At 39.2% G+C, this 24791-nt stretch overlaps 1 protein-coding gene across 1 annotated transcript in view; it reads right to left on the bottom strand.

The window, feature by feature from the left end:
- The window catches only part of WDPCP (WD repeat containing planar cell polarity effector), a gene marked incomplete at its 5' end in the record, with an annotated part of 41274 nt that extends 19479 nt beyond the window's left edge, over positions 1-21795 (bottom strand). The window contains 3 exons of the mRNA XM_009701849.1: positions 14117-14240; positions 16819-17007; positions 21186-21795. Coding sequence (XP_009700151.1) covers positions 14117-14240; positions 16819-17007; positions 21186-21795 — 923 coding nt within the window. The remainder of the gene's footprint in view (positions 1-14116; positions 14241-16818; positions 17008-21185) is intronic.
- Positions 21796-24791: the final 2996 nt, after the last annotated feature.

Raw genomic sequence — 24791 nt, 5'->3', positions numbered from 1 at the left:
CCAGGCTGCAAGCAGTCAACTTAAAAATATTTGCAATATTTATCCGTAATATTAAAACACCTCATAAAAAATCCAGGAACCAGGAAAAAAAAAAAAAAATCATGTGGAGGGAGGAAGAAGGGAAGAGGGAGAGAGCTCACGCAAGCAAGAGAGAAATATAGCGCCGAAAAGATGGAAACATTGCTTTAGGGACTAGTTACAACCAACAAGCCTTCTTAGACATGCCCATCGACCATGTAAGCATATTCCTTGTGCTGGGCTGATAAAGGAGGGCTGCAGCAGTTTTTTTCCTTGTCTTCAATAAGGGTACACAACATTTAGAAAATAATCTGCAGGGGAAGAGCTGAGGCACAAATAATATTTATAAGGCAATCCTTTTTAATGGAAGAAATTTCAGAGTCCTCCTCATCTCACAGTCCAATAAAGGGTGATACGCATTCAAAAAGTGAATATTAAATATGCACGGAGCAAACAGAACTGGAAAAAATGAATATTGAAATAATTTACATGTAATCAAACTACACTGAAATTAAGTTTTAATTGTTCAGTATTCTGTGATGCATATGCAGATTTTAAAGTATTCAGAATATCAATCAAGTATTTACTTACATCAAGCAATTGTATTTAAGCATACAAAACAGATGATGAAAATATGTTCAATCAGCTACAGCTCCCAACATTTTCTGCAGGGTTTACATGATTACTTTAAATTCAGTTATTTCATTTAATATTTCAATTTAATAGCTCATTCTTTCATTCAATTTCTAGGCATCTTGCCCATTTCTTAAACACAATAATAATAATTATTCATAAAAGGAGCTGTTTCCCATAAGTTCTCATATCAGCAATATTTGGAACAGAAATGGTTTTCATGCTCCCCTCCCCCCCCCCCCAAATGTTGTTATTATCTAAAATATTTTCTTTTTAAATTAGACAATATTAAAATAAAGAACGACATCTGTAAAATGACTCTGCATCCCATTTCAATGGAATTCCGAGCCAGAATAATTACAGATTATCAGGTTAAAGAATGTAAAAAGTGTGTGGCTAGGTTGCTAAGTGGTTGATTTAAATGGGGACAGATTGGTTTTCAACCAACTGTTGAACATAACACCACTGATTTAGACGTGTAGCTCTATTTCAGAATACAACTTCAGAGCCCATTTAAAAAACCTTGGTTGAGGGCTTAAGGTCTTATATATTTCACATGAAAAATATCGATGTTTAATGAAGTCAGGTATAGATGGCGTAACTTCAGTGCATCCTTAAAATGACTACCCCGAAATTCTATTGACCTTCAAGGAAATATTTTAAGTAAAATTTCAGTAAATTCCGAAGACTTAGATTGCTATGTAACCTTTCATATATAAAATACAGTATTAGCCAAAGACTTATATCCTGCATTTTATAGCGAATGCTGAAATACTAGCACTTTACTTAGAGAGGAATAAATACATCAAGATATTACATTTCATTAAAAAACTCAAAACACTTTAAACAAAAGTCAACCAAAAACTGATACCGTTTTACCCTAATGAGTTCAGTAGGACACCCTATTTTAAGTAAGGTAGTTGCAGAGAAAATCAGACCACTGAATGCATCCTGAAGACCAGGAACTCTCCAAAGAACCTGTCTTTCCCTCTCTCCCCAGACTGAAAGTTTGTGTTTCAGGATCTCATGATTTGGGGGACTCAGTCTCAAAATTTTTGAATTTACTTCATAATCTCTTATCATTCGTTTGGATAACGAACTGTCTGGAAAACAGACTATCCCTGATACTACTGATCTCCTTTGGCAAAAATCAATCAATTGCTGGCTATCAGTTTACCGCAGCTAGACTACTTCAACACCAATGTATGTGCAAAGGCATACCAAAAGTGGCACATATCACAACCAGAAATTTAAACCATAACTGCTGTTTTTTAAAAGAAAGTATTCTGAGAGCAGCAAAGAGTACCGTTGATTAGTTTCCTATGCTTCCTCCTACACAGGCCTCAGCACAGCAACTTGACCCGTTCCCTATGTGCCCTGCCAAAACACGCTCCAGACAATACGGTATCCTTCTCCCAGGAGGGCAGACCCAGCTCCCTCCCAACAGTGGTTTGGGCAAGAGGCAACGTAGATGGTGTTTGGTGTTAAGCAGGTTGGCAGAACATATATCTGTGGAACTTTCGCTGTAGCTTTTTGGGATGGAGATAACCTCCTCCATCCTATTTAACCCTAACTGGTTGCTGATTTTCACAAAACTGGCAAGCATTTGCTTATTTCTGAGGCTTCTGCCATCTGTAAAGTTGGCTGAGACTCATCAAGGATTCTCTAAGTCATTAGGGAACTGAGGGAAGAATCAATGCATGTGTTGGTAAGTTAAGACCTCCAAGATGCTAGTGGTATTATTTTGCCAACCTCCTGCTATTATGCCACTAGGTTTTTAGATTATAAGCTCTTTTGAATAGGACTCACAAACCTCTGAGGAGGGTCCAGAGTCTTGTTGCCTTCTTAGATACTATCGTACTTACAAAGAGAAAGTGCTGCAGAGCACACCAAAGGCTAATGGAGAAACAGCCACCGGGTCTATATGTACGTGAGTCAAGGGGATAATCTTCTAAATTGTATTTTAGAGGCAGAAGCTCTAAAGGTTGTCCAGGTATAATCTACACATCCCTTCAGGCCCAAATTCAGCAAAGCATTAATGTATGGGTTTACGACCTATAATTTTCTGTGGGCCCTAAACACGGGCACGTTAAGTGACGTACTGGATTTGGGACCTGAGTGATTGTTTAAAAAGAAATCCCTCATGGAACTTTTCAAAGGTCATACACAAATAGGTCTCAAGTAAAAGCTAGTGAATAAGCATGAGAAAATTTGAAATGGGCACAAATATCTCAAGCCACCCAAAATTTCTGTTACTTGAAGTATACTGTCAAATTACGTATCTCTGAACTAAAGGAAGTCCACCTACAACTTTATAGATTGCTGGGCACAGAACAAAATGCCCTTCACATCAAAGGGTACTCTCTGGTACGAAGCAAGAAAACAAACCAACCAGCCAACCAAATCAAAAAAACAGGAGGAAAGAGAAAGCTAATAAGGCATTTTTGAGTCAGATTTTCAAGTGAACCAAGTTAATTTTTGAATGAAGTAGTTTAGTAAGAAGGCATCGTTTAAACTTTAAAAATACACATTTATTAAGAAATAGTCTAGATGTATGAAATATTCTAGAAAAAGCAGTAGCTTTAGCTCTAAAGAAAGCTACGTCATTTATTTGTTGATCTTTGCTCAGATTAACTATAAAACAGCACTAGTTTAACGCTATAGAACTGTCTTATACCTACACCAAAGAAATACTAGTTTAAAGATCCTGATTCTATGAACATTTATGTCACAGACTTCCCATGTGATGTTGGTCAATCATGTTAGCCTGGATTCTTGTAGAACGGGCCACTGAAGAGGATGACTCTGAGGAGTAGATCTTTTCCTACTGCGTAGCATAATTCTTTCACATCTGTCAAGTGCTCTGAGATTTTCAGTAGTAGGTGCTATGAAAGTCAGGATAACAGAGATTTATTACTATTATAACTTATTATAAGTTGAAACTATGATGGTTTATTTCTTTTTAAGCTAGATTCACTCTTTTCTCTTCTTGTAACGTGTACTTCCTTTGAATTTCCCACACTCTGTATGTCCTTTTTCATACTCATTTGCCTTCACGAGAATACATTTTGTTGCCATAGCAATATTTCCCTACCTTGCAATTTTATCACAGTGGCTCTCCTTCAGGTTTCTCTAAGCTGCAAGCAAGACCCACCCAGCAAACACAGCCTGCCCCCACCCCAAACCTCGCGGTTCCCCCCAGCCCCTTACTACTCAGTAGCTTCTCAACAGTCTATCTTTAAACACAGACACACTCCAACATACTCTTCCAAAGTACTCTGGGCTAAAAACAGGTGTTAATTAAAAATGCTGATAAGAGTCAGAGACACCTGTTGTTTCACATTTATTTTACTCAACCCTGTCTGTTAAATCCTAGCCTTTATTGCATTAATTCGCTTCTGCTTTTCTTCTTTTCCGGCTTTTATCCCTCTCACTCTGGTGATCATGTAAACTTAACAGTATGTCTTGAAAGCTGGATTTTATTGAGCAAACATATCAGCATGTCTACACGCTAAAGACAGCTCTATAACAGAGGCCCAGTATCATCACTGTGGTTAAGGATGAGTTGCTGCCTCTATAATAAATCCCTATTGTATATGTGCGATATCTCTGCACTTTCAAACGGCAGCAGATGGAAATTTGGTATTAAAGTTAAGATGAACAGGCCCTTTTCCTCCTTGACTTTCCATGAGGTACAGGGCCAATTCTCCCTCATGCCTGACATTGGATAAGATGCGGGTTTTTTGTGCTAAGACTTCTCAGAGAAAAGGTATTAGCTCGATATTTTCCAAAGCTGGCTGCCTAAATATAAATACCTAATTACAAAGTCATGGTGCGGGGCCAAATCTTGAATAATTTGTTGAGTTACAGGTTCATTACAGTATATTTACTTTTTCTATCGAGGTTTGTCGATAGCCGATATTATTTCTTTATAATAAAATAATGCAGTGGTAACGCTCATAAAATTCCCACACATAAGAACTCCATTACAGCAAATATAGCCACAGGAGAGCCAGACAAGAAATTCTCTAGAACTTTGCACGTGCAAATTTTGGCACATTTTTGAGGGAGCAAATGGAAAACTAATGAGTATTTCATGCTTTTTCTGCACAGCATCATGTACAAGAACATAAAACATAAGAACGACCATTTGCTCAGACCGAAGGTACATCTGACCCGATATCTTGGCAACAGCTAGCTGCGTAGGAAAGAGTATAAGAACAGGGCAAGCACATGGTGATACTTCCCTAAGCTGTCTCCCAGTCTCCAACAATTTGTAGTTCAGCATTTGCTGAGCCAGAGGTGGTTCTATGTTGGTATTTCTCAGTGAATTTCTCTTCCCTGAACCTTGCCTTTCAACTCACGTACAATCACCCACAACATCCTGTGGTAAAGAGCTTCATATTTTAATTATATGTTACGTGAAGAATCGCTAGATTTTGAAACCGCCACGTGTTAGCTTCACTTGATGACCCCTGTTTTTTTCATTAGAAGCAGCAGTGAGCAGTCATTTACTGTGCTCTTTCTCCCTAACACTCACAAGTTAATAGATCTCTATCTCAGTTGCCTCCTCTATAGGTTGAGGAGTTCTAGTCTATTTAGTCATTCCTTTCACTAAAGCTGTTTCATGCATTTAATCATCCTGGCTGCCCTTCCTAAAGCTGTTTGAGTTGTACTATATCCTTTCACAGATTATGGGACTCCAAAATTACATACAAAATTCAGGTGAACTGAACTTCACTGTTTTGTTGTCTATTCCTTTTCTAAGAATTCCTGGCATCCAATTTGCTTTTTGTACTTGTGCTGAGCACTGAACTGACTATTTTAGAGCTGCAGAGTTACAAGACCAAATTCTTCCTCCAGAATAACGGTGAGTTCAGACTCCGTCATTTTATACGTGAAATCTGGAGTCACCCCCCGCTGTGCACTTCACTTTGAATTTATTTACATTTAACTTTGTCTTCAATTTTGACACTATGTCACTGAGTACTGTGAAGCCCTTTTGCTGTTCCTCAAAGCAGGCTCTATCTTCACTAGTCTTAATAGTTTAGCATCATTAGTAAATGCTGGCACCTCACTATTTGCTCCTTTGCCAGGCTACTTCTGAGTATAGGTCTGCTGTATTTATAATCACCACTGCTGACCTCCGTTGACAGCTGACCATTTACTCTTACTCTGTTTCTTACCTTTTAATGAATTACCTACCTATGAAAGGGGAGCTTCCTTCTTATCCTGTGGCAGCTTAGTGTCTTTAAGACATTTTGGTGGGAGACCTTCCAAAAACATCTTCAATAGTCAAACTTTCATCAGTAGCAGCTGGATATCCATTACTGACGTGATTGCTGACATCAAAGAATTCAGAGTTTTGAGACATGACTTGCCTTTACAGAAATCCTGCTGACTCTCCTCCAATACACAGTATTTGTCTTTATCTTTACAATTTTTTGAAATACAGTTTCTACTGATTTCACTAATCTGGAGGCTGGACTTACAGGGCTACAGCTCTCCAAGGTCTCTCCAGACTGTGTTCCTGTCCTCAGGTGCCAAGGTCATTCTAAATAAGAGGTTATACACCACAGTGTGTATTTCAGCTATTTTATTCTTGATTACCTTTAGAAATTCTGGACGAATTTTATGCAGTGCTTCTCATATACTACTATTTATCTATCTATAGTATAACCTCTTTTACTGATACTTCAACACTTACCAGTGTAAACTAAGAAACAACCCCATCCTGACCTATCCTGATTAAAAGGGGACTTTCAGAAAGATCTGCATGCCTGTCTGCTTTTTGTGTCTTTCCGTAAACTTTCTTCGTATATTTTTATTAGCCTTGGTGCCTCTCTCCTTCTATTACAGAAACTATATCTGAGCATCTAAGATCTTTCTGTTAACTGGCCAGTAATAATGTGATACAGGAGCTAGACATTTACAGTGCAAATCATTCCATTTATCTTCAAACAGCTCACCTTTACATGGCTAATTTAAGCTAATTAGGTAGGTTCCCTTTATAGTTAATTGATAGGGATAGGCACTGACGTTTGAGTCTTCACGCTTATCTTAGACATCTCCCTTCGATGGGATTACTCATCCTTTGGGTGCCCATGTCTTTACACTAACTACAGAGGAGCCCAGATGAGTGTGTAGGACATCTTAATTCTATGTTATTAAGTCAGGGGAGGTGAGGCGCACCCCCAAGACACTACATCCAGTTATTGGATAATTGACTATTGCTGACTTTTGTTCTAAATTTTACTTATGGTATCTTTTCCTTAGCAGGCTCTTCAGTTCTGAAGAACCATAAAAGGGAGCTCTGCATTTGAAGATAGGAAGCCTAGGGCTGCCCGAGTATTCAATTAGCTCTTCCTGGAGGGTACTAGATGGAAGTGGGAGAGAAGTCAGAAAAAACAAAGCTCTTTAGGGAAGAAAACAAACAATTTTTGCACATAACAAATGGATTACAGATTGCCAAGCCATGTTCTGTTCTGATCTGGTAAGCCGAGCTCAAGACAGAATATTGTCAGATGGTCCATACACAGAAAAGTGAAGTGTAATGGTGGGGCTCAAGAAGACTCTGAAGATGAATGGAGAAAAAGTATCTTGGTAAAGAGATGAGACATGACTCAATATGGAAAGACTGCAACAAAAAAAACCCAAACCTTAAATTCAGGTTCTTGGTCAGGACCTCAAGAAGAGATTCTTGAGTGTCGCTCCAGAAGGAGATATCATTAGTGACTAGGTAGAGTTGACGGGGAGGAAAGCTGAGACTGACTTACTGAGCCTGACTCCTCCTTACTGAGGCTGACTCCATCTCAAGTATGGAGATGTGTTGTTAAGAACTTATTCTTGAGGTTTTGTCCATGAATACAGTGTATTTGCATTGTTTCTGCACGTGATGTATACCCAAAGCCCCTCAGATTTCAGGGGAATTGCACGGCTGGTACAGCAGGAAAAAGCCACCTTACGAGGGCAGATTATCAATTACACAACAAAACACATTACAACGATGGTCTCTATGTGGGCTCAGCTTCTAAAAGGAGCAACATCAATGCCAGATTAACCAGCACGTGGCAACAGCCTTGGCACAAAGAACATTAGTCCAGCGTAGATATTCTGTGTTCCTTTTTTCTAGTGCAGTCCCATGGGTGGGGACATAGCAGAGAACTGGAGCTGTGGGAAATGGCTCCATATTAAAGTAGCTCTGGGACTGCCCTAAGAGTGCGAGAAGGGCCATTTTTCCCATGCTCCAAGCAGTGCCTCCCATTAGGTTCAGCGGAACATCTTGCCCAAATCTCCGACAGAGATTTCTTGTGGTTTATCTTCATGGGATTTTATTCTCAAGCAATTATGCCATGTCATTTCTTCCCTCCCTCTGATATTTTGCTCAATATTTCCTACATTGTAATCAGCACTAGAGAATTAAATCCTGGAGCCATTCCTGTGGCATCAAAGCATCTGACTGCAATTGAAAACTGTTGCGGAGCTGGTTTAAGAAAAAAAATCATTAGCAACATAGGACCAAAGCAAAGACATTCTAAACTTTTCCTGAGATATTTAACCTCTTTAACTGCAAAAATAATCTAGTTCCGTTAAATAGGTGCCTTTATTTCTTGTTTCTAAAACAGGTCAAGAAGGATGACCAGGGGAATCTTTTCATGTGCAGTTCCATCACAGCAATTGAAACTCTCATTTATCAGTGCCGTGGTAATAGGAAAACCTTTGGTTTTGATCGTTTTCACAAGATGACAAAAAAAGGACTCTTCAAAGTCCTCTCCAGAAGGTGCTACTTTAGTCAGAATCCTGCTACTGAACTTAGAGCTGAATCCCATAGAGATGAATTCTGTTCATATGGCCACCAGACAGAACCTGATTGACATCAGTGGTCATTTTATCTAAAAGCATAATTTAATGCCTAATAGGTTACCTTATGAATATAAAAGACATTCTTAGTCCTGAACCATGTCATCATTACTGTTTATACATATTTTGTGACACACTATGTACCAATATAATTATAGATTCCACTTTTAGGGTGCTCTTAGAAAGGATCATAAGAGCTCTTTGCTCACTCTGTCCCTCAGTTCCATACAGTCAGCAGCAGATGGGATTGGGAACTATTCCTACGGAGTTGAGGCATTTTTTCACCTTTGATTTAGGGTCCTATTTAGGATGGAATACTTACAGTGAATATCTACTTTGCAGATTGCAGTCTAGTGATACGGAACCTGCTTACCAAGGGGTAGTTAGTACTGCATAAGCGATGCACCCGCAGGGCGAAAGAGCTTTATTTTAGCTTTTCAAAGGCTGTCTTGGACTTAAGTGATAACTGACTGTGTCAAGGCATCATGTCAGGTAGTATAGCAGTACATTTCAGAACTCTTGAATAGTGAAGCGATTTATAAAAATCAGTACTGGCTGGAAGCAGATCTCCCCTGATGCTAATGGCCACCTACTTTCTCATCTCCTTTATGGGTGTTTATTTACAAAGGAGCTCTATCAAGTTCTGTGTGTAAAGCCATACCACTTTATGAATGTTCTGCCCAACACGTAGCTAAATTCTTCTTTGCATTTAACCGGTAGCGTCTTACATTGAACACTGGGAAGAGTGCACAACACTTCTGAGAAGATTTGCGAAGGAATACAAACAGTAACGGTAAAAACATGGTGGACGTTTTCATTTTTGGATTCAGACAAAGGAGAATCTTTCATGAATTCATCCAAAATTCCACTGGTGAATGGGATCAGAGCTGCACTTTGCTCTTGAAAGAAGCAAATGCACTATCTTGTTATTTACAACAGAGCTCTGCTTTGTAGTTTTTTTGTACTATGGGGAAAAAAAAAAAACAGAACATTACATTCTCTTAATGGAATTATGAGATGGAAAGGTCCAAATGGTTTTAAATCTTAGTATTTTTCCATGTTAAAAAAAAAAAAAAAAGGCAAAAAGGTCCTTAAGCTGCGCATTCCCCAACACAAGAACAGAATGACACAGGAGGGAAGGGCACAGCAGAAACAGGGAGCTGTGGCTGCATTCTAATTCTACAACTCCTGAGCTGCATTTCAGACTTGACTTTCCAGCCCAGCCTTTACCTCCAGCTCATGCTACATTACTTTCTCACTGTCTCTCTGAGAGAGACAGAAAAATCAGAACGTAACAGAGCAGGCGTGTATTTGTGCCTCTGTGTGTGTGTCAAACAAACAAGATAATTTCATGCATTAGAAAATATGACAAGTACAATTTACGAATGCTTGATCAGAGTGAAGCAAAGCCCTGAGTCAGCGAAGCCATAGTTAACGAGTGAAAAACTATTCCATCCCATTCCATGTTGTGTACACGGGTAGATGAGGCTGTTCTACAGAGGCAGGAGGTTGTGCAGCCACTCCCCCATTACACAAATACACTTAGCAGGCAGCGCTCAACAAAAGGGTGGGGGCAAGAAGGTTACAGCTCCTCAAGGCTTCCTAATAAATCCACCTCTGCTCAACATTTTACATAATGATATAATGCATTATATTATTATAAGCAGTGACATCATAATAAAATACCGGAGCGCTACTCAAGTGGCAAGGAACACCTAAGATATATTTCTATACTTGTAATTCAGTTCCTGTATTTTTTAATTATAGATAAGAATTTAAAGTGAAAATAATTATTCATTCCATAAATACTGTTGTAATGGATCCCTGGCATATAATTAAGAGCCCTTTAATTTTAATTTTGTATACTGAACGCTTCGTTTTGGAGGTATTCCATATTCAGGGCCTATGCCTGCAAAGCTCTAAGCTTCTATTTTAGTGGAAGCTGAAGATGCTGCATGGTTTGCAAATTTAAGAACTTAGCTTTTATAACGACGGATACAAATAACATGGCTGCGTCAAACATGTTGCAAGGCATTTTCCTTCCTTCTAATTGTGATCCATTTCAATCGTGCTGTCAGCATTCCTTGGTCCATCTCAGGTTGCAGCACCGTTTTCTAACCCATACTTGCAATACAGCCAGTAATGATGGAGCATCTTCTTTCTAAAGTGCCCGACACCTAAAAGGGGGAACGCTACCATCACAGCGTTCAGTGTTTTCTAGAAACTGATCTCTTCAATGGTAGAAAAATAGTTAGCCTATAATCTCACTGATAATGTGAAAATAGATGTCTCCAGTTATTTGCGACTGGATATACAACCTTTCAGCCTACAGTAAAGATTAAAATCATTGGCACAAGATTATTACTAGGCGAGGATAGCCTTTCTGAAAAGGTAACTGTATTTCTCAATTCTGGTAAATGCAGACACTCACATCTTAAAAAGTACAACAATAACTGGCACCTTTTTGGCAGACTCAGCAGGCAGGTCAAAGATTGTCTCAGCATGTAGAATGAATTAATATTTCTCTCCCAAGACTGGGTCCTTCTAGAAAAGGCTTAAGGCAGATTGGTGGGGCATTCAAAGGAAAGCTGGAGAGGGAGGTGAAAACTTTTGTTTACATGAACATTTTTCAGATTTAGATCTAGAAACATTAAGTGTTTTAATGTTTTAATCTTGCATGGAAGACTCTGCCCTTCCCTGTCCATCCCTTATGTGTCTGGTCTCCTCTATAGCCCACCACACACCCCCTAAGCTGTCCTCCCCTATTTCGCTCTGTGCTCCTGCTCTGCCCTTTTGCGGGACTCTCTACATCCCCATCCCTGCCTCTAGTCCTTCGTCCCCAATTCCTTGTCTTCTACTCACGCTCCTCATCCCACTTTCCTCACCCTTCCTATCCCACTTCTGAGTTTCTCCCTGAGTGTTTTAGCTCCTTATCCTCTAGATTTAATTTCTGTGCATCTGCCGCTTGCTTTCTCTGAAGCCGAAAGGAATTGCAGAAGGCCCTACTCTATTCCAAGAAATATTCTTTGAATATCAGCCATACTTATAGTGCACTCAATTTAGGAAGCACTATGTTTCCTCCGCTTCTTCCTGCAACAGGGTACAAAGTGATCACTTTGCTTTTGTCTCCTCATGCTCACAAGAGAGTAACAAATGTCCCCTAGCACTGCACCAAGTTGGCATCGGCAGTTTACGGATCATCTGCATTCAGGTTTTCTTGTTTGGTCATGCAGGCACATCTGCGGTAACACAAATTCACTCTGAAGAGATTCATTAACTATTTGTAACCAGCCTGCAAGTATTTGGTGCGAAATGAATAAGGGTAAAAAGCTGAATAAATCAAATAACAAAGGTTGACCCAGAGAGCATATAAACATAAGACTACCTAAAATGCAGTCTTCCTGACACCCAGATAGAGTTGCTGTCTGTGACAAACAGGTAGTGGGAGGACTACTCCATTTTCAGTGTCCTCATGGGTATAATATGGTGATCTGAAAAGGCAAGAGCATGATTCTCTTCTCACTTTTCTTCCTGTTTGGAACCTACAATGGTAAACGCAGGCTGGCAGAAGTGGCTTGCCTTGCTGGCTCCTCGCAGACGGATGCAATAGCAGCGGCTGCAACTTTCACGTGCCTGAAAGGATGAGTGAGCATTGTGTCTCCCTATGATTCTCCTGCATTCTCTCACCCAGAACCACGGTTTACCATTTCTCCAACACATCTGTAGTTCGCTCACCCAGAACCATGGTTTACCATTCCTCCCACAAATCTGTAGTACTCTCTGCTTAGCCTACATTCAAATCATTCTAGTCACTTAAGAAAACATCTAAAAGGAAATAAACACCAATTAAGGCAGAGCCACTTTAATACAATAAAGATCAGCTCTGAACATCATTTCCTTGCTTTCTATCAGATAAATCTCCCATTTTTGAACATTTCATTTTGTACTTAGATTACGTCTTCTCAGATAAGCTTTAAGCATTACCATCTGTTCTGCAGCAATCACATGATCCTATCACTTTGATTCAGTCAAATACAAATCCCTTTGACAATAAGGAAACAGCAAAATAACATACATTAGTTCTGAAAACTGCCACAACCGTAGATTGTTCAAGGGCTGCTTTATAGTGGAGGTAACAGACACAGGGATACTCTCCTACCCACACTGTCCGGGCAGCATTCTGACACTGAAGCTTCTTGTTTGCTAGGGGGATTGAGTCAGTATTTCAGCTGTGCTCAGCAGCCCCAGGCGCCGAAAGCTTAGCCAGGGCCCCATGCCTCTGCATGCCTGCTAGCATTTGGAAGCAAATCCTGAGTCAGAGGGAATACACCTTTCTCTTGCAGAGGTAAGAGCACTAGAGTTACACCTCTCCGCGATCTCTGAAGCATTCTTTCTGCATCTGTCCTCCGCAGGCAGCTGGCCCATGGCCACTATAGTTGGCCACTGCAGCAACAGATCTTCCCTGCTGGTTTCTAGGAGAAAGGCAAAAGCAGAGTTTGTACCCACTATTGTGGCCACATCTATTAAGAAAACCCCAGTGAAAGGCTAGCACATATTATGCAGATATTTGGAGCATTCTTCTACTTAGAATAATTTCCGCATTGGAATGGACTCGTTTACCAGAAAGATGATCCTACTCAGACTCAAAACGTAGGAGACAGGATAAAATCTTTAAAACGTGAAAGAAGCACATGCTGTACCATCAAAGCAACTTGCAGTTCCTAGCTTTGCATATGCAGACAACATAGATAATCTGGATGAATCGTCGAAAAAGGGTGCATTGTAAGTGTTCTCACTGTGTCCATCTGCACTCCTCCTCAGCAAGGCGTTACAAACACTGTATCATTCAGAAGGTAATTTCTCCTTATTTTCACCCACTGGATAATTCTCAGAGGGAATGTTTCAGCTATATTTGTGGTTGAACACATGAACAGGTTAAACTGCTGTGTATTGATGTTTATAACCGATTGAAATCTAGGCTATTGATTTATTCTGAAGGAAAAATATAGCAATAAACCAATGTCCTATAAATTCTAGCTGAATTTGGTATTATGACTCTTCTAATGTCATATAATTTACAGACGAATTCAACGTTTCATTTTCTACTCTTACTTTAATGGCACTGAAAATTCACTGAAAATTACTGGAATATGAATTTCTATATGAGAACGTTGAGGGCGAGAATAACAAAATGCTCAGATTTCAATGGTGCAAAGACAAAAATGTCTTGGACCATGCACCGTTCGTTTGCATTTTAGCATCTGTTTAAACTCAGAGTTTTCTTCAAGTTTGTAAGCTGTTTCAATAGTTAATCTGCAAGCAGTTGGTGAATATAAATCTCTCAGAAGCATGCTATCTTTTTTCTGTCAAGCTAAAAGGGAAAAGGTGATTCATTTTAAGTGTATTGATGATAGAAGAGCTCTGAATAACATTTTACCTGCAATACTCTACTTGAAAGGAACGAAGTGCAAGTTAAACAAACAGTGACAATGAATGCATTTTTTTCAGGGGTGGTCCTCTTGGAAAATGTTAACCACATTAAAGTAGGCAGTTATTGAAATATGCAATTAATTTTAAGTTGGTAGAAGTTGAAACTGTCATTCACCTGAGCAGGTGGTGGAAGAACCTTCTTGCATATCTGCTGATTGGGTCCCTGTACTCCAGCACGGTGGTATCCAAGAGGGGTCTTGTTGGAGCATAGAAGGTTCCAAGGCTTGCCTCAAGCTGTGCTGTGGAGTTCAAACACAGCAGCAATGAGACAAGCGAAACTGTTTCAATTACAACAGGTTGCTCATGTTTGCAGTCAGTCAAATTCCTCAAACACTGATGAAATGTGATGTTGTTGTAGGACAGATGAAATTAAAATATGATGGATTGTACAAACACAAATGTGTATATAAACTTTCACTTTGAGGCAGAGTTGACAATGACTTTGAGCAACAAAAGCTGTCAAAAGGATGAAGAAGTCTGTATCACATCAAGTTCTCACCAGCAGCATACAATTAAAAGTGACTCATAAGAGTAACACAGTTTGAACAAGTTTGTCCAGTAGAGATCAACTCTCAATTAGCTCAAATCATCTTTGTCCTCTTAGGCAAACTACAAGGAAGTTCAGTTTTTCAGGGATTATTGTGCTAGGTCAGCAGGTGACAGAACCCTTCTTGTGATGGCCTTGAGGTCTAAGGAACCTCCTTCAGCCCACAGTTGTTTAAAAAGTAAAAAAAAAATAAAGGTTTTAGAAACCCTAAGGGCTTGACTATCCTACAGCGTGTAGTGGTGGGAAACAGGATAACGACCCTTGTAATCAATAAAATAAAGCCGTTTTGTTACAGAAGTTCTCTCCGCTTTCAACACTTTCTCACTGCTATACTCCACGGCTGGAGCTCTTATGCATGTTTCTACATGGTTTTAATACAAAATTGTAAATAATACAAGAAAATACACAGTACATGTTTGTGTCTCACATGCTTAGCTGAAAGAAAATTTAATGATGAATAATATTTATGTTACATGACTTCTGCTTGAGAGTTAACACATAGTACAAGTCCTTATAGGCAGAACAGGGAGAATTTGCTATATATTTGCTATATACGTTCTCCTTTCAGAGTGAATACGCAAACTGCTACTGCTAATTAAAATTTTGTGTGGGCTTTAAGAGCAAAATATAACCTATTGTCTCATTAGTTGGACAAAATCTCATTGATTTGTTGTTATTAGTGCTTGTTTGAACTAGCCATTTCTGTATTTAGTGATAATGGTTCTTTATTTCCAGGCATAGTGACATTTTACTTTATTAGGCTTGATAGCACTAAGTGTGCTAACAGTACTGTGTTAGTAACACAGGCAAACTGTTAGTAAATTAGGTTTTGCATTCTCTTAAATCTAGACAGTAAGGTAAGTTGAACCTTAAAGGTATTTTCTTTCAAAGTAGCAGTCAACTTAGATTAAAATTGAATACAGCAGTACCTTTGCAAAAACAAGCCACACTCTCTTGCCATTGCTGTTTTCTTGACAGCATGTTCTGTATTTCTGAAATATTTCAACCTATATGCAATATGAGTAACTACTAGCACAGTTATAGATTCATTAGATAGCCCAGCTTGACGTTGAAGGCAGAATAAAGATCTCAAAGATAACTGCCCCATCGCTATAAGTAAAAGGCCCCACTGGGTTTTGCTAATAAAAAGGAAAACAAATTACCACGCCAAATTTGTTAGATTCACATAGAATAACTCCTGGACAGAATAAAATTCCGTCTGCTGTAAACAGTGTTAGGGAGCTGCGTGGGGGGAAACACACAGACATCTATTTATAATGTGCATATTTTTACAGGAGTTTCACAACCAGCCCTTTTCATGGCTCCTTTTAAAAGCATGTTTTATTTAGAATTGATGTGCCACGTTTGCAACGCAGAGATTTTTTTAATCAGATCCCCCAAAATGGGACAGCTGATGGCTTGGCAGCAATATAGGACACCTTGGAGTTTTTCTATCATCAAACACACCAGAATCCTAAGTATTCTTTCTTGCCACAAAAGATGCCTGGTCCCCAGCTGTCTGCCTGCTAGACTGGAGGATAAAACCTTCACTACATCAAGGCACTTCAAATCTGGAAGTCTACTGAGTTTTAAGACAGACAGCAAATCAAGAGGAAGGCACAACACCAAGCTTCAGCAGAGACGAGGGGGGAACCTAAAATTCATCATTTCTTGCGAGGGACCCCAGGTACTACCGCAGGGGGCCAGAGGATGCCAGGGAGGCCAAATGCTGTAAGCCTAAAGGAGGCAGCAGAGGATAGGGCATTCGAAGCCTTTGGAGCCTGCGATGAGAGCCACCCTCCAAAAGCACCTTAAAACCCACACTAAAATCTCTTGTCCCTGCTGCAGGAAAACGTCCCTCCTTAAGCTGGTGCTGTCTCAGCACGAATATGTAATGCACATTTTGGTCCTATGTTAACTAACATTAGTCTGTAACATAAGCTAAATTTATGTAATGGAATAAAGTTACAGCATACCTATCATAGTGCTACACATATTAAGTCACGCCCATACCATATATATTAAAATACGCATTATTTTAGTATCACTATTGATACAAATGAACTAGAATGCAATCAACACATTGATCCAAGTTTTACTGAAATGACTTGTCTATATACGACATTTGATTATGAAGTACCATAATCTGGCTGGCTGGCTGAATTCTCACTATTGTCTTCTTTATACAGTCAATAAATATATTGTCATAATTCACATACGAATTACAAAGACACCACAAAAATACATTAAAAATACAACCAGTCTCTTACCTTCTCTGTCTGGTGTAAGCTTTTGTTTAAGAAGGTGATTGACAATGGCGCTCAAGCATATATAGCACTGACGACCCATCGTGTTCCAGTTCATGGTGTTCAGGACACTAATTGCCTCATGTATCTCATCATAACGAATGTACTGGTGGATGATTTCCACAAGGCCCAGCTGTCCTCTTGTGATCACACCTTTTACAGGAAATATCAAAACCAAAGACAGTGTTATAAGTATGTCAAACAGTAGCTGGCTACTTTTCAGCACAGTTAAAAATAATTGCTGTTGGTTAACATTAGAAACTTTAAGTTAATGGGTTTCAATACTACAATTTTTATGTGAGATAGCTCCTTATTATCTGGGTATATTTAGACTGAGGGTGCTTTGGACAGCGGAGAAAAAACATCAGTGAACTTGACACACGGAGGCTGAGCAAATGTGGCCAATACCCACTGGTGACAACATCAAGTAATGAAGTTTGTTTTAAACATGGGAGAAAAAGCTCATGCCCACTTTATCATTATTGTATTAGAGGTAATAAATTCATGTTCACAGCACCTGCTTTCCGTAGGGAAATACTGCTGGACAGCACTAAAAAATAGCATTTGTCTCACACAAATGTACCTATGTATATATGTTTACAGCCCCTCAGGCTTCAAAGCAACAGCTACTCGATTACTCTCCGTACTGCAATTGCTCTAGAACTTTCCCCTAGCTTGGCCAAATTCTCCAAGTGAAGCATTTCTTCCACGAGGGGATATCATGAAAGACATCAACATCTAAGGACCTTTGAATTACAGGTGCACACGAAACCAAGAACAAGCTTGCCATAGGGAAAAAAAAAAAAGAGCAACACATTGCTCACACCATGAGAGCAGGATTTGTCTACAGCACTCTCTCTCTGAAAAGTAGAAATTGAAAGACTGTCAATGTTTCTTGACTTGTAGATCTCAGCTTCTGAACAGAAAAGGTGACTGAAAAGCTGCAGAAAGTAACGTTACTTATTGTCCCCGACTAGCGCAATAACCGTGTGACATAGGCCACACATGGCATTTTAGCAATTCTTGCTTGCTCTGGGTCACTAGAGTGCTAGAGTATCACTACTGCTCCAGACATTAGAAAGAGACCAGAATAAATTTACTGTTCCCCTCTCTTTAAATAAAAACATGTTACTATTTTATTTTCTTAATTTATATTCTGATGCTGTTTGTCAAAACTAATTTTAAGGAAAAAAATTCTCATGAGAAAGGGAATGAGCTGAATTTCAACATTGATATTAAAGCCATAGGACAGCTGGGGAAGAAAAGTCTGATAACAGAGAAAAGCAGACCTGATATATAGAAAACATACCTCGCAAAATTTTCATAAATGTAATTGTGAATACTGTTTGTGATGTAAAACAAGAATTCAGGAAAAAAAGTACAGGAAAACATCTGACTATAGCTCGAGGACAAGTAACCTGCTGAGAACGTGCATACACAGATCTGACGCTTCGGGGAAAAAAAAGCTTACATATTTATTTTTTGTAACAGAAATACTTCAGGTTTTTAGTGTCATTAAAGAAGTGACATGTTTGTCTACTGTATTTCACTTTACATTTGCATGTATTGAAGCCTATGGACATTATACTGTGTAACAGCCACGTTTAACCTGTGTATGTGTGATAATATCTAATTGTTACGGTAGACTTTATTCTTCCTAAATGTTTAGTGTTTTTAAAGTATTACATAAGTTGGGCAATCTTCATATTAATCACTAAGTGAAGATGAAAATATTTATTTGCATGCTAATTAAATATAATATTATATTTAAAATGCCTTTTGAGGCCAGCAATGCTGAACCACTGGCATCAGTCCCAAGTCTGGCATTACGCAAGATCTGGGTTGACACCAACGACAAGAAGCCGCAATGCTTTTGAAAATGAGTTTGGCATTAGACACCAAAAATATTTGCCACTAATGTTTGAGGGTAAATTTAATATGAATCTCTTCCTGAAATAAATCTGGCTAGACAGCACAATAGAGAATTCACAGAACTTGTCCAAAATCATCATATGTCAGCTGGAAGTTAAAAACATATTTGCCTATTCTCATTGACATCGTTTCTTAACGGATTTTTATGGGAAACAATTCCAACTCATGAGTTAATTATGGATCTTATTTCACTCCTGAATGCCTGTCTGGGTTTTGCTGTCATGGACCCCTAAATTTTCCGTATAATTTATTTTTGCATTATTTTGTGAATAGCAGAGACCTTGAAACTGCTGAGGCTGGGAAGCTCAACACAGCATTACCTTGGCAGTGCGGCAAACTGAGAAGAGGGGTAAAGCTGAAAACCAGGATGCAACAGAGAACAGCATATTTTTGCACAGTGGACTACGAAGAGGGAGGGAGGGAGGAAGGGAGGGAGGGACAGAAAGAGCGTTGCCTTCTTCCTAGAAGAGATTTTACAGTAATTATACAGAATGAATTTTAAAATGTGATAACTTTCAGCTGTAGAGGTCAACATCTTCCCATTTGGATGCTTGACTTCTCCTGGGTGGTACGCTTCCAGGCAACCTGCTTGGGAAAAAGAGGTGACAGCCAACTCACTGCCTAATTGATTTAGGAACGGTGCCCAGGGAGACAGTCCAATTAAGTTTACAAGCTGGCAATTAGCAGGAAAGGCCTCTAAATCCCTGCACTGAGAGCCTGCTTGCCTTCGTAAGAACATAAATGTGCTAAAGATAGCAAGGGGAAAGCTGTGCTTTCTGGAAAGCTGTTGTGAGAAAACCCCACAAGGGAGGACTGAAGAAAAGCAAGGTAGATGCGGGAAGAGTGCCTTCTGCTTGACAGGTAAGAGGTAATTTAGAGGGGTTTTTTTTGATGGCCAACAAGCACAAAAACATCAAATGGCTGTTATAATTAGTGTTCTGGGGTGCTCTGCAACTATTAAACCTGTCATTGAACATAATGCAGCTGAATTATCTCAAAATAAATCATAACTTGTAAACAGTTTTTTAATAGTTTTTTTTGGGTAACAGTAATAATCTGGATCAGCTCTTTTAAAACTATACAACTAGAAGTCAATCCAACATTTCTGTTGCTAACATCCTATCATATTAATTTAACTAAGTATGCCACTGCACAAAGGTAAGTTTTTCAAATTCAGTCTTTCAAATGTTTAGGTCTGCAATACTTTTAGACAGGGTTTTCCCCCACAAAAGCACATGTGTGTCTCAGTAATAAAGAAATTAAGTAGATTTTTCAAGCCTCACTGTCACCTAGGGTTTTGTTTGTTTGTTTGTTTTTTTAAAAAAAAGTTTCTTCCTAATCTCAATAGCTTTATACAAAAGACTCATAAGAAGCTCCTGTAAAGATCTACAGAGACAATCCTGTTTCCTTGGACAGACAACGGGTAAAATGCTGAAATTTTCCAGGATGAGTATATTCGACATGGCTGTCTGCCCTGCTGAAACACTGGCTCGGTAGTCAGAAGGTTTAAGCATGATTGTTTTTTTAGCTCTCACAGTGGGTTTGCACCACTGTAACTTGCCTGACTTGAATGGAATGAATACAGTTCTCACTGATGAGCATCTGCAGGGGTTTTATTCTTAGTTCAGCCACTGACTCGTTGTGTAACTCTTGGAAAGCCTTTTAGCTTTCCTTTACTGCTTCTTGTTATTCTGTTTGTAAAATAAAGACAGTTACGGGTTTACTCTCTTAAAGTCTCCTTACACCTAAAATGAGAAGTGCTATATAAATTCTAAAACCAGTATTATTACTTCTTTTATTCACAACTCCTGGCAAATTAATCAAGACACCAAACTTCTCTGAAGATTATGAAAACCCTCCTTCCTGTGTGAAAAGCCTTGAAGGAAAGAAACGGTGTAACTTCATGTACTGAAGTCAGGAAGAACAGAGGACTGGGACAAATGTAAGTTGTAATGGGAAGGATAGTTGCATCATACACATAAAAAAATCATTTAGGAAAGAAAATAGCATTACTATTCTATTATTAAATATAGCTTATTTTAGCTTGTTAGGGGTATTAACTAGAGAATGAATACAATTCCTAAAATTATATACTACAAACTAGAAGAATTTTCCATATGAGAAATTAGAACGCTTTATTAGAGTAGTAGGGAACATAATGGGACCCTGCTCCAACAGCCGATCGGGGTCCTATTCTGTCAGACCCCATATGAAAAGACACTAATTGTGAAACGTAACAAACTCCTTGGATAGCATCTTCAAAAATCACTGGAACTACGTGCTTTTAAGGCTATGGTCCCATGTATCTGAAATGAAGGTGTTTCGAGCTACAAAAAACAGGTGAGGTACAGATGTTTCCTTGAGAGCTCAAGGTTCAATAGATGTGCTCAGCAACTTACCCAGTTTAAAGTGAAGTACTCCTAAGGGTCCTTTGTCGAATCTAACCAACAAAAGGTCATGAATACCCGTGCCGTCAGTGCTGGCAGACACAACCTGAGGAGCAGCCCACTGGATCTGGACGAGGCTGCTAGGCACCTCAAAGTGTTTACTGAGTTGCAGAGTTGCCTCAGGTGAATAGTCTTGTGCCAAGAGTTGAATTTTAATTGGGGACAGTGCTGTGTCAAAAACTTGCAACTCCCCTTGAGAGCTGCCAACCATGAATATGGCTCCGGAAGGGTGGTAGGTTATTAAAGCAGGCAGCAGTTCTGCTTGGGCTAACAGAGTCACTTGGTTGTAGGCTTCATACAGAATTATTGACGAATCTTCACACCCCAAGACTAGTTTGTCTTCTGTAACATCTCTGCAACAGCTGATGGCCTTGGATCGCAGTGGTATTCTGGTGACAGCCATGCACTGAATTTTGTTCCTACTGCACTTGTAGACGCAGCTGTCGGCCATGGGCTCTTTGTCTGTGGAGATGGAGTGCTCTACTGTGTAAACCTGATAAGGCTGATTAGTGCTGAAGCTAGCATCGAGTGGATCCCATTCCGTACGGACGTAACTCAGAACCTGAAAAAAATCCAGAACGTTTCAGTAGTCATATGTAACAATTTATTCTTACTTTGATAATTTAAAAGATAGACTGCTGCAAATGTGCTTTCCCATGGGTCAGTAGCTAAAACAAATCCGCATTTTAGAAATGGAGTTATAAAATCTACTGGTTTAACTTTTAAAAGGTTAATTTCTTCTATTAAAAAAACATGCAATATAGTTTGAGCCGTATTTGTTTGTCCAGAGAATATAATAGGTTAGCAGAATAGAGATAAAAGGGGGGATGGTCCTAACAGTGTTGGTAAGAAGAGAAATGAGCAGCTAACTGATACAGAAGAACTGATTATTCACAAGTAGGGTGGGGAGAAATCCCAAAATTTCTGGAAGAATTTATAATAGGTTACTCTGAACATCACACAGAGAAGATTTTTGATTGTTTGCTCTGAGCCATGATAACAGAAAATATTACACTGCAGTGGTAGAACCTATGGCATGTTTAAACGATGTATACCATACGTTGCCAAATGAGTAGGTCGCAGATGTTCTTTGGTGCCATATAGCTTTAGATGCAGAATAAATTAATTTCTGATCGCAGAAAAGGGGGACCATTTAGGTGTACTTGAAGGCTGAATGAACTGGAAAAAGAACAGAAAGGCAGAATATGGTAGAAAGACAGCAGCTGGCAAAGAGGAGGAATTTGTAGTGTGGAAACATGGGAAGTACCATAAAGTGATGGGGGGAATAGTGGAGACGAGTGAAGATTCGTGTCCTATAATACATGGGTTTGAACAGAGGTGTTGTACAGGACTCGAGCATGGAAACTGTGGGAGAAATACCAGCTGTAAATAAGTTACAGATTAGCTTATGAAAAGCTATTTCTCTGAAAGAGAGAGAGAAAACCAATGTCTCTAGAAGAATGGGAGTAGTGGAAGTCAGTCAGAAACTTGTTGGTGTTTATTCATGCAGAAATAAAGGGTGAAAAGAAAATGTCAAACTGAGGCAAACCCCACCCTCAGGTATACCCATAGCATTCTTCACACCATAATCTAAAGCTGCCGAGCTGCCACTAATTTTGGAAGCCCCTTCTTTTGAGTCCAGGTGGTATGCAAGTACCATTTACATAGAAAGGGGTAACAAATGTGATTAGAAGGCAGAGAGGGTGAGGGAGGAAATCTGGAAATTTCAGGTTGAAAACAGAAATGCACACATAATGGTAAAGCAGTTTACATTTGATTTCCACAGATCACAGGACCAACTGAACATGTAATTTAGCCTTTCATCCTGCCGAGGAGAAGAATAAGAAATTAAGATTTTTTTGGCATATCCCCCATTACTTCAGAAGCAACTGATGAATTTGTAAACAAGTTACTCAGGATGTTGATCAGACTGCTTACGATGTTTTGTTCTGACAGTTTACTTATTTTGTCAGCAAAAAGGTTTCTCATTCAAAAAAAAAGAAAAAAGGATTATTACAATTTTGTGGCTGCAAACCAGCTGCCAGTTAATACAAAAGTCACAGCTACTTCAAGATGAGTAGTTAGGGACATGCAAAGAACTACTTAATGCAAAAGCATCTAATACAGAAGCCAGTGCATCCAACTTGTGAAAACCAGGTAAACTGATTTCAGAGTAGTGATAAATGAAAATACATACCAAAGAGGAAATAAAAGATTAAATTACTTACATAGTCTGAAAAACATTTTCTCACCTCCACCATTCCCTCACCAATGACTTAGCCTCTGCAACTAGTCATTTATGCCCACAAAATGTGCAGTGGCTACTGTGCAGATGTTAGAACCACTGAAACATGTGGCTTATTAGGGTGTTAAATTGCATAGCAAGGAAACCTGCAGAAGAGGTTATTGTGGACAAAGGATTACTGTGACCGCAGAGCTCTCTAACCCCAAATAAAGACAAGGTGAAGCGTTATTGTTTGCTCTGCTGTTCCCCCTAAGACTATGTATAGAGACCCAGGTAGCTGCCTTTCAAATATGTGAAACAGAAATCTTGCCCAAGCAAGTCTTCAAAGCTTCCATAACTTCAGTGAAATGAGCCTTGAGGCCCTCTGGGACTCAGATTTCTGGCTTCCTATGGCAGGTTTCAGTGCACTGCATTCTTCAGCTACATATTTCGATCCAAAACCACTGTTCCTCTCTGGACACCTCCTCACAAGCTGCAAGAAAGCCATGAAGATCCACACAATAATCAAGCCTATGAGAGATGAAAGACTGAAAGCACTATTAAATTCTGAAGAGAGGCTGGCCTTGAAGGTTAAGACAAGTGAGAAGAAAACATGTGAAATACGGAGTTTACAACTCCATAGGAGTGACTGCTGGAAAATAGCAATGGAAACAGTCACAGAAAAATAAATGTTGTCATCTGATCGTTTGAGAGTCAGCAAGCAAACTGAATCCAATTAATAATTTTGTTCTGCTTTGTTAGGGCAAAAGTGTGACAAAATGTTGCTCACTACTTTGAATTTAAAAGAAAGTTAAATCTCATATTTTGGAAGGCTAATTTACTGAGTCTTGAGATGAGAAGCTTCCTAGCTTCACAGAATTTTGAGAGCAAATCCTTGAAATGAAGTCTAGGGTAGGGCTAGTTGCTGTGTATAATGCAATTCTGAACTAGGAAAAAGTTCCTGCAAGGAGAGAAAGACTATTTGCTTCACTTCAAAACATAAGTTTTGACATAATGTTTTAACAAACGAGGCTTTAAAGGAAACTTTTCTAGACACTACTGCTCATATTCTGGCTGAAAACAAGAGAAACATTTCTCCTTAGATTGGAACAGATAAACTGCTGCTCATGCATCAGTGGCCTCGTGTGCCTCTTGGAGGAAGAGTATCAAGCTGAGAGACCTCTTTGTTCTGGCTTCCAATTTTGCTGAATGTAACGCATTTGGCACTCTGAAGGGGGAAAAAAATGGATATTCTCTTTCATCTGAGAGGGAAGATTTGAGTTCCTCCGTCAGAAATTACTTTCACTATTAATAATTCTTCATGCCGCTAACTG

The sequence above is a fragment of the Cariama cristata genome, unplaced genomic scaffold (assembly GCF_000690535.1).
Source record: "Cariama cristata isolate BGI_N322 unplaced genomic scaffold, ASM69053v1 scaffold13920, whole genome shotgun sequence".
NCBI classification, from domain to species: domain Eukaryota; kingdom Metazoa; phylum Chordata; class Aves; order Cariamiformes; family Cariamidae; genus Cariama; species Cariama cristata.
Note: the sequence above shows the minus strand (reverse complement) of the source record. Positions and strands in the feature narration are given on the sequence as shown.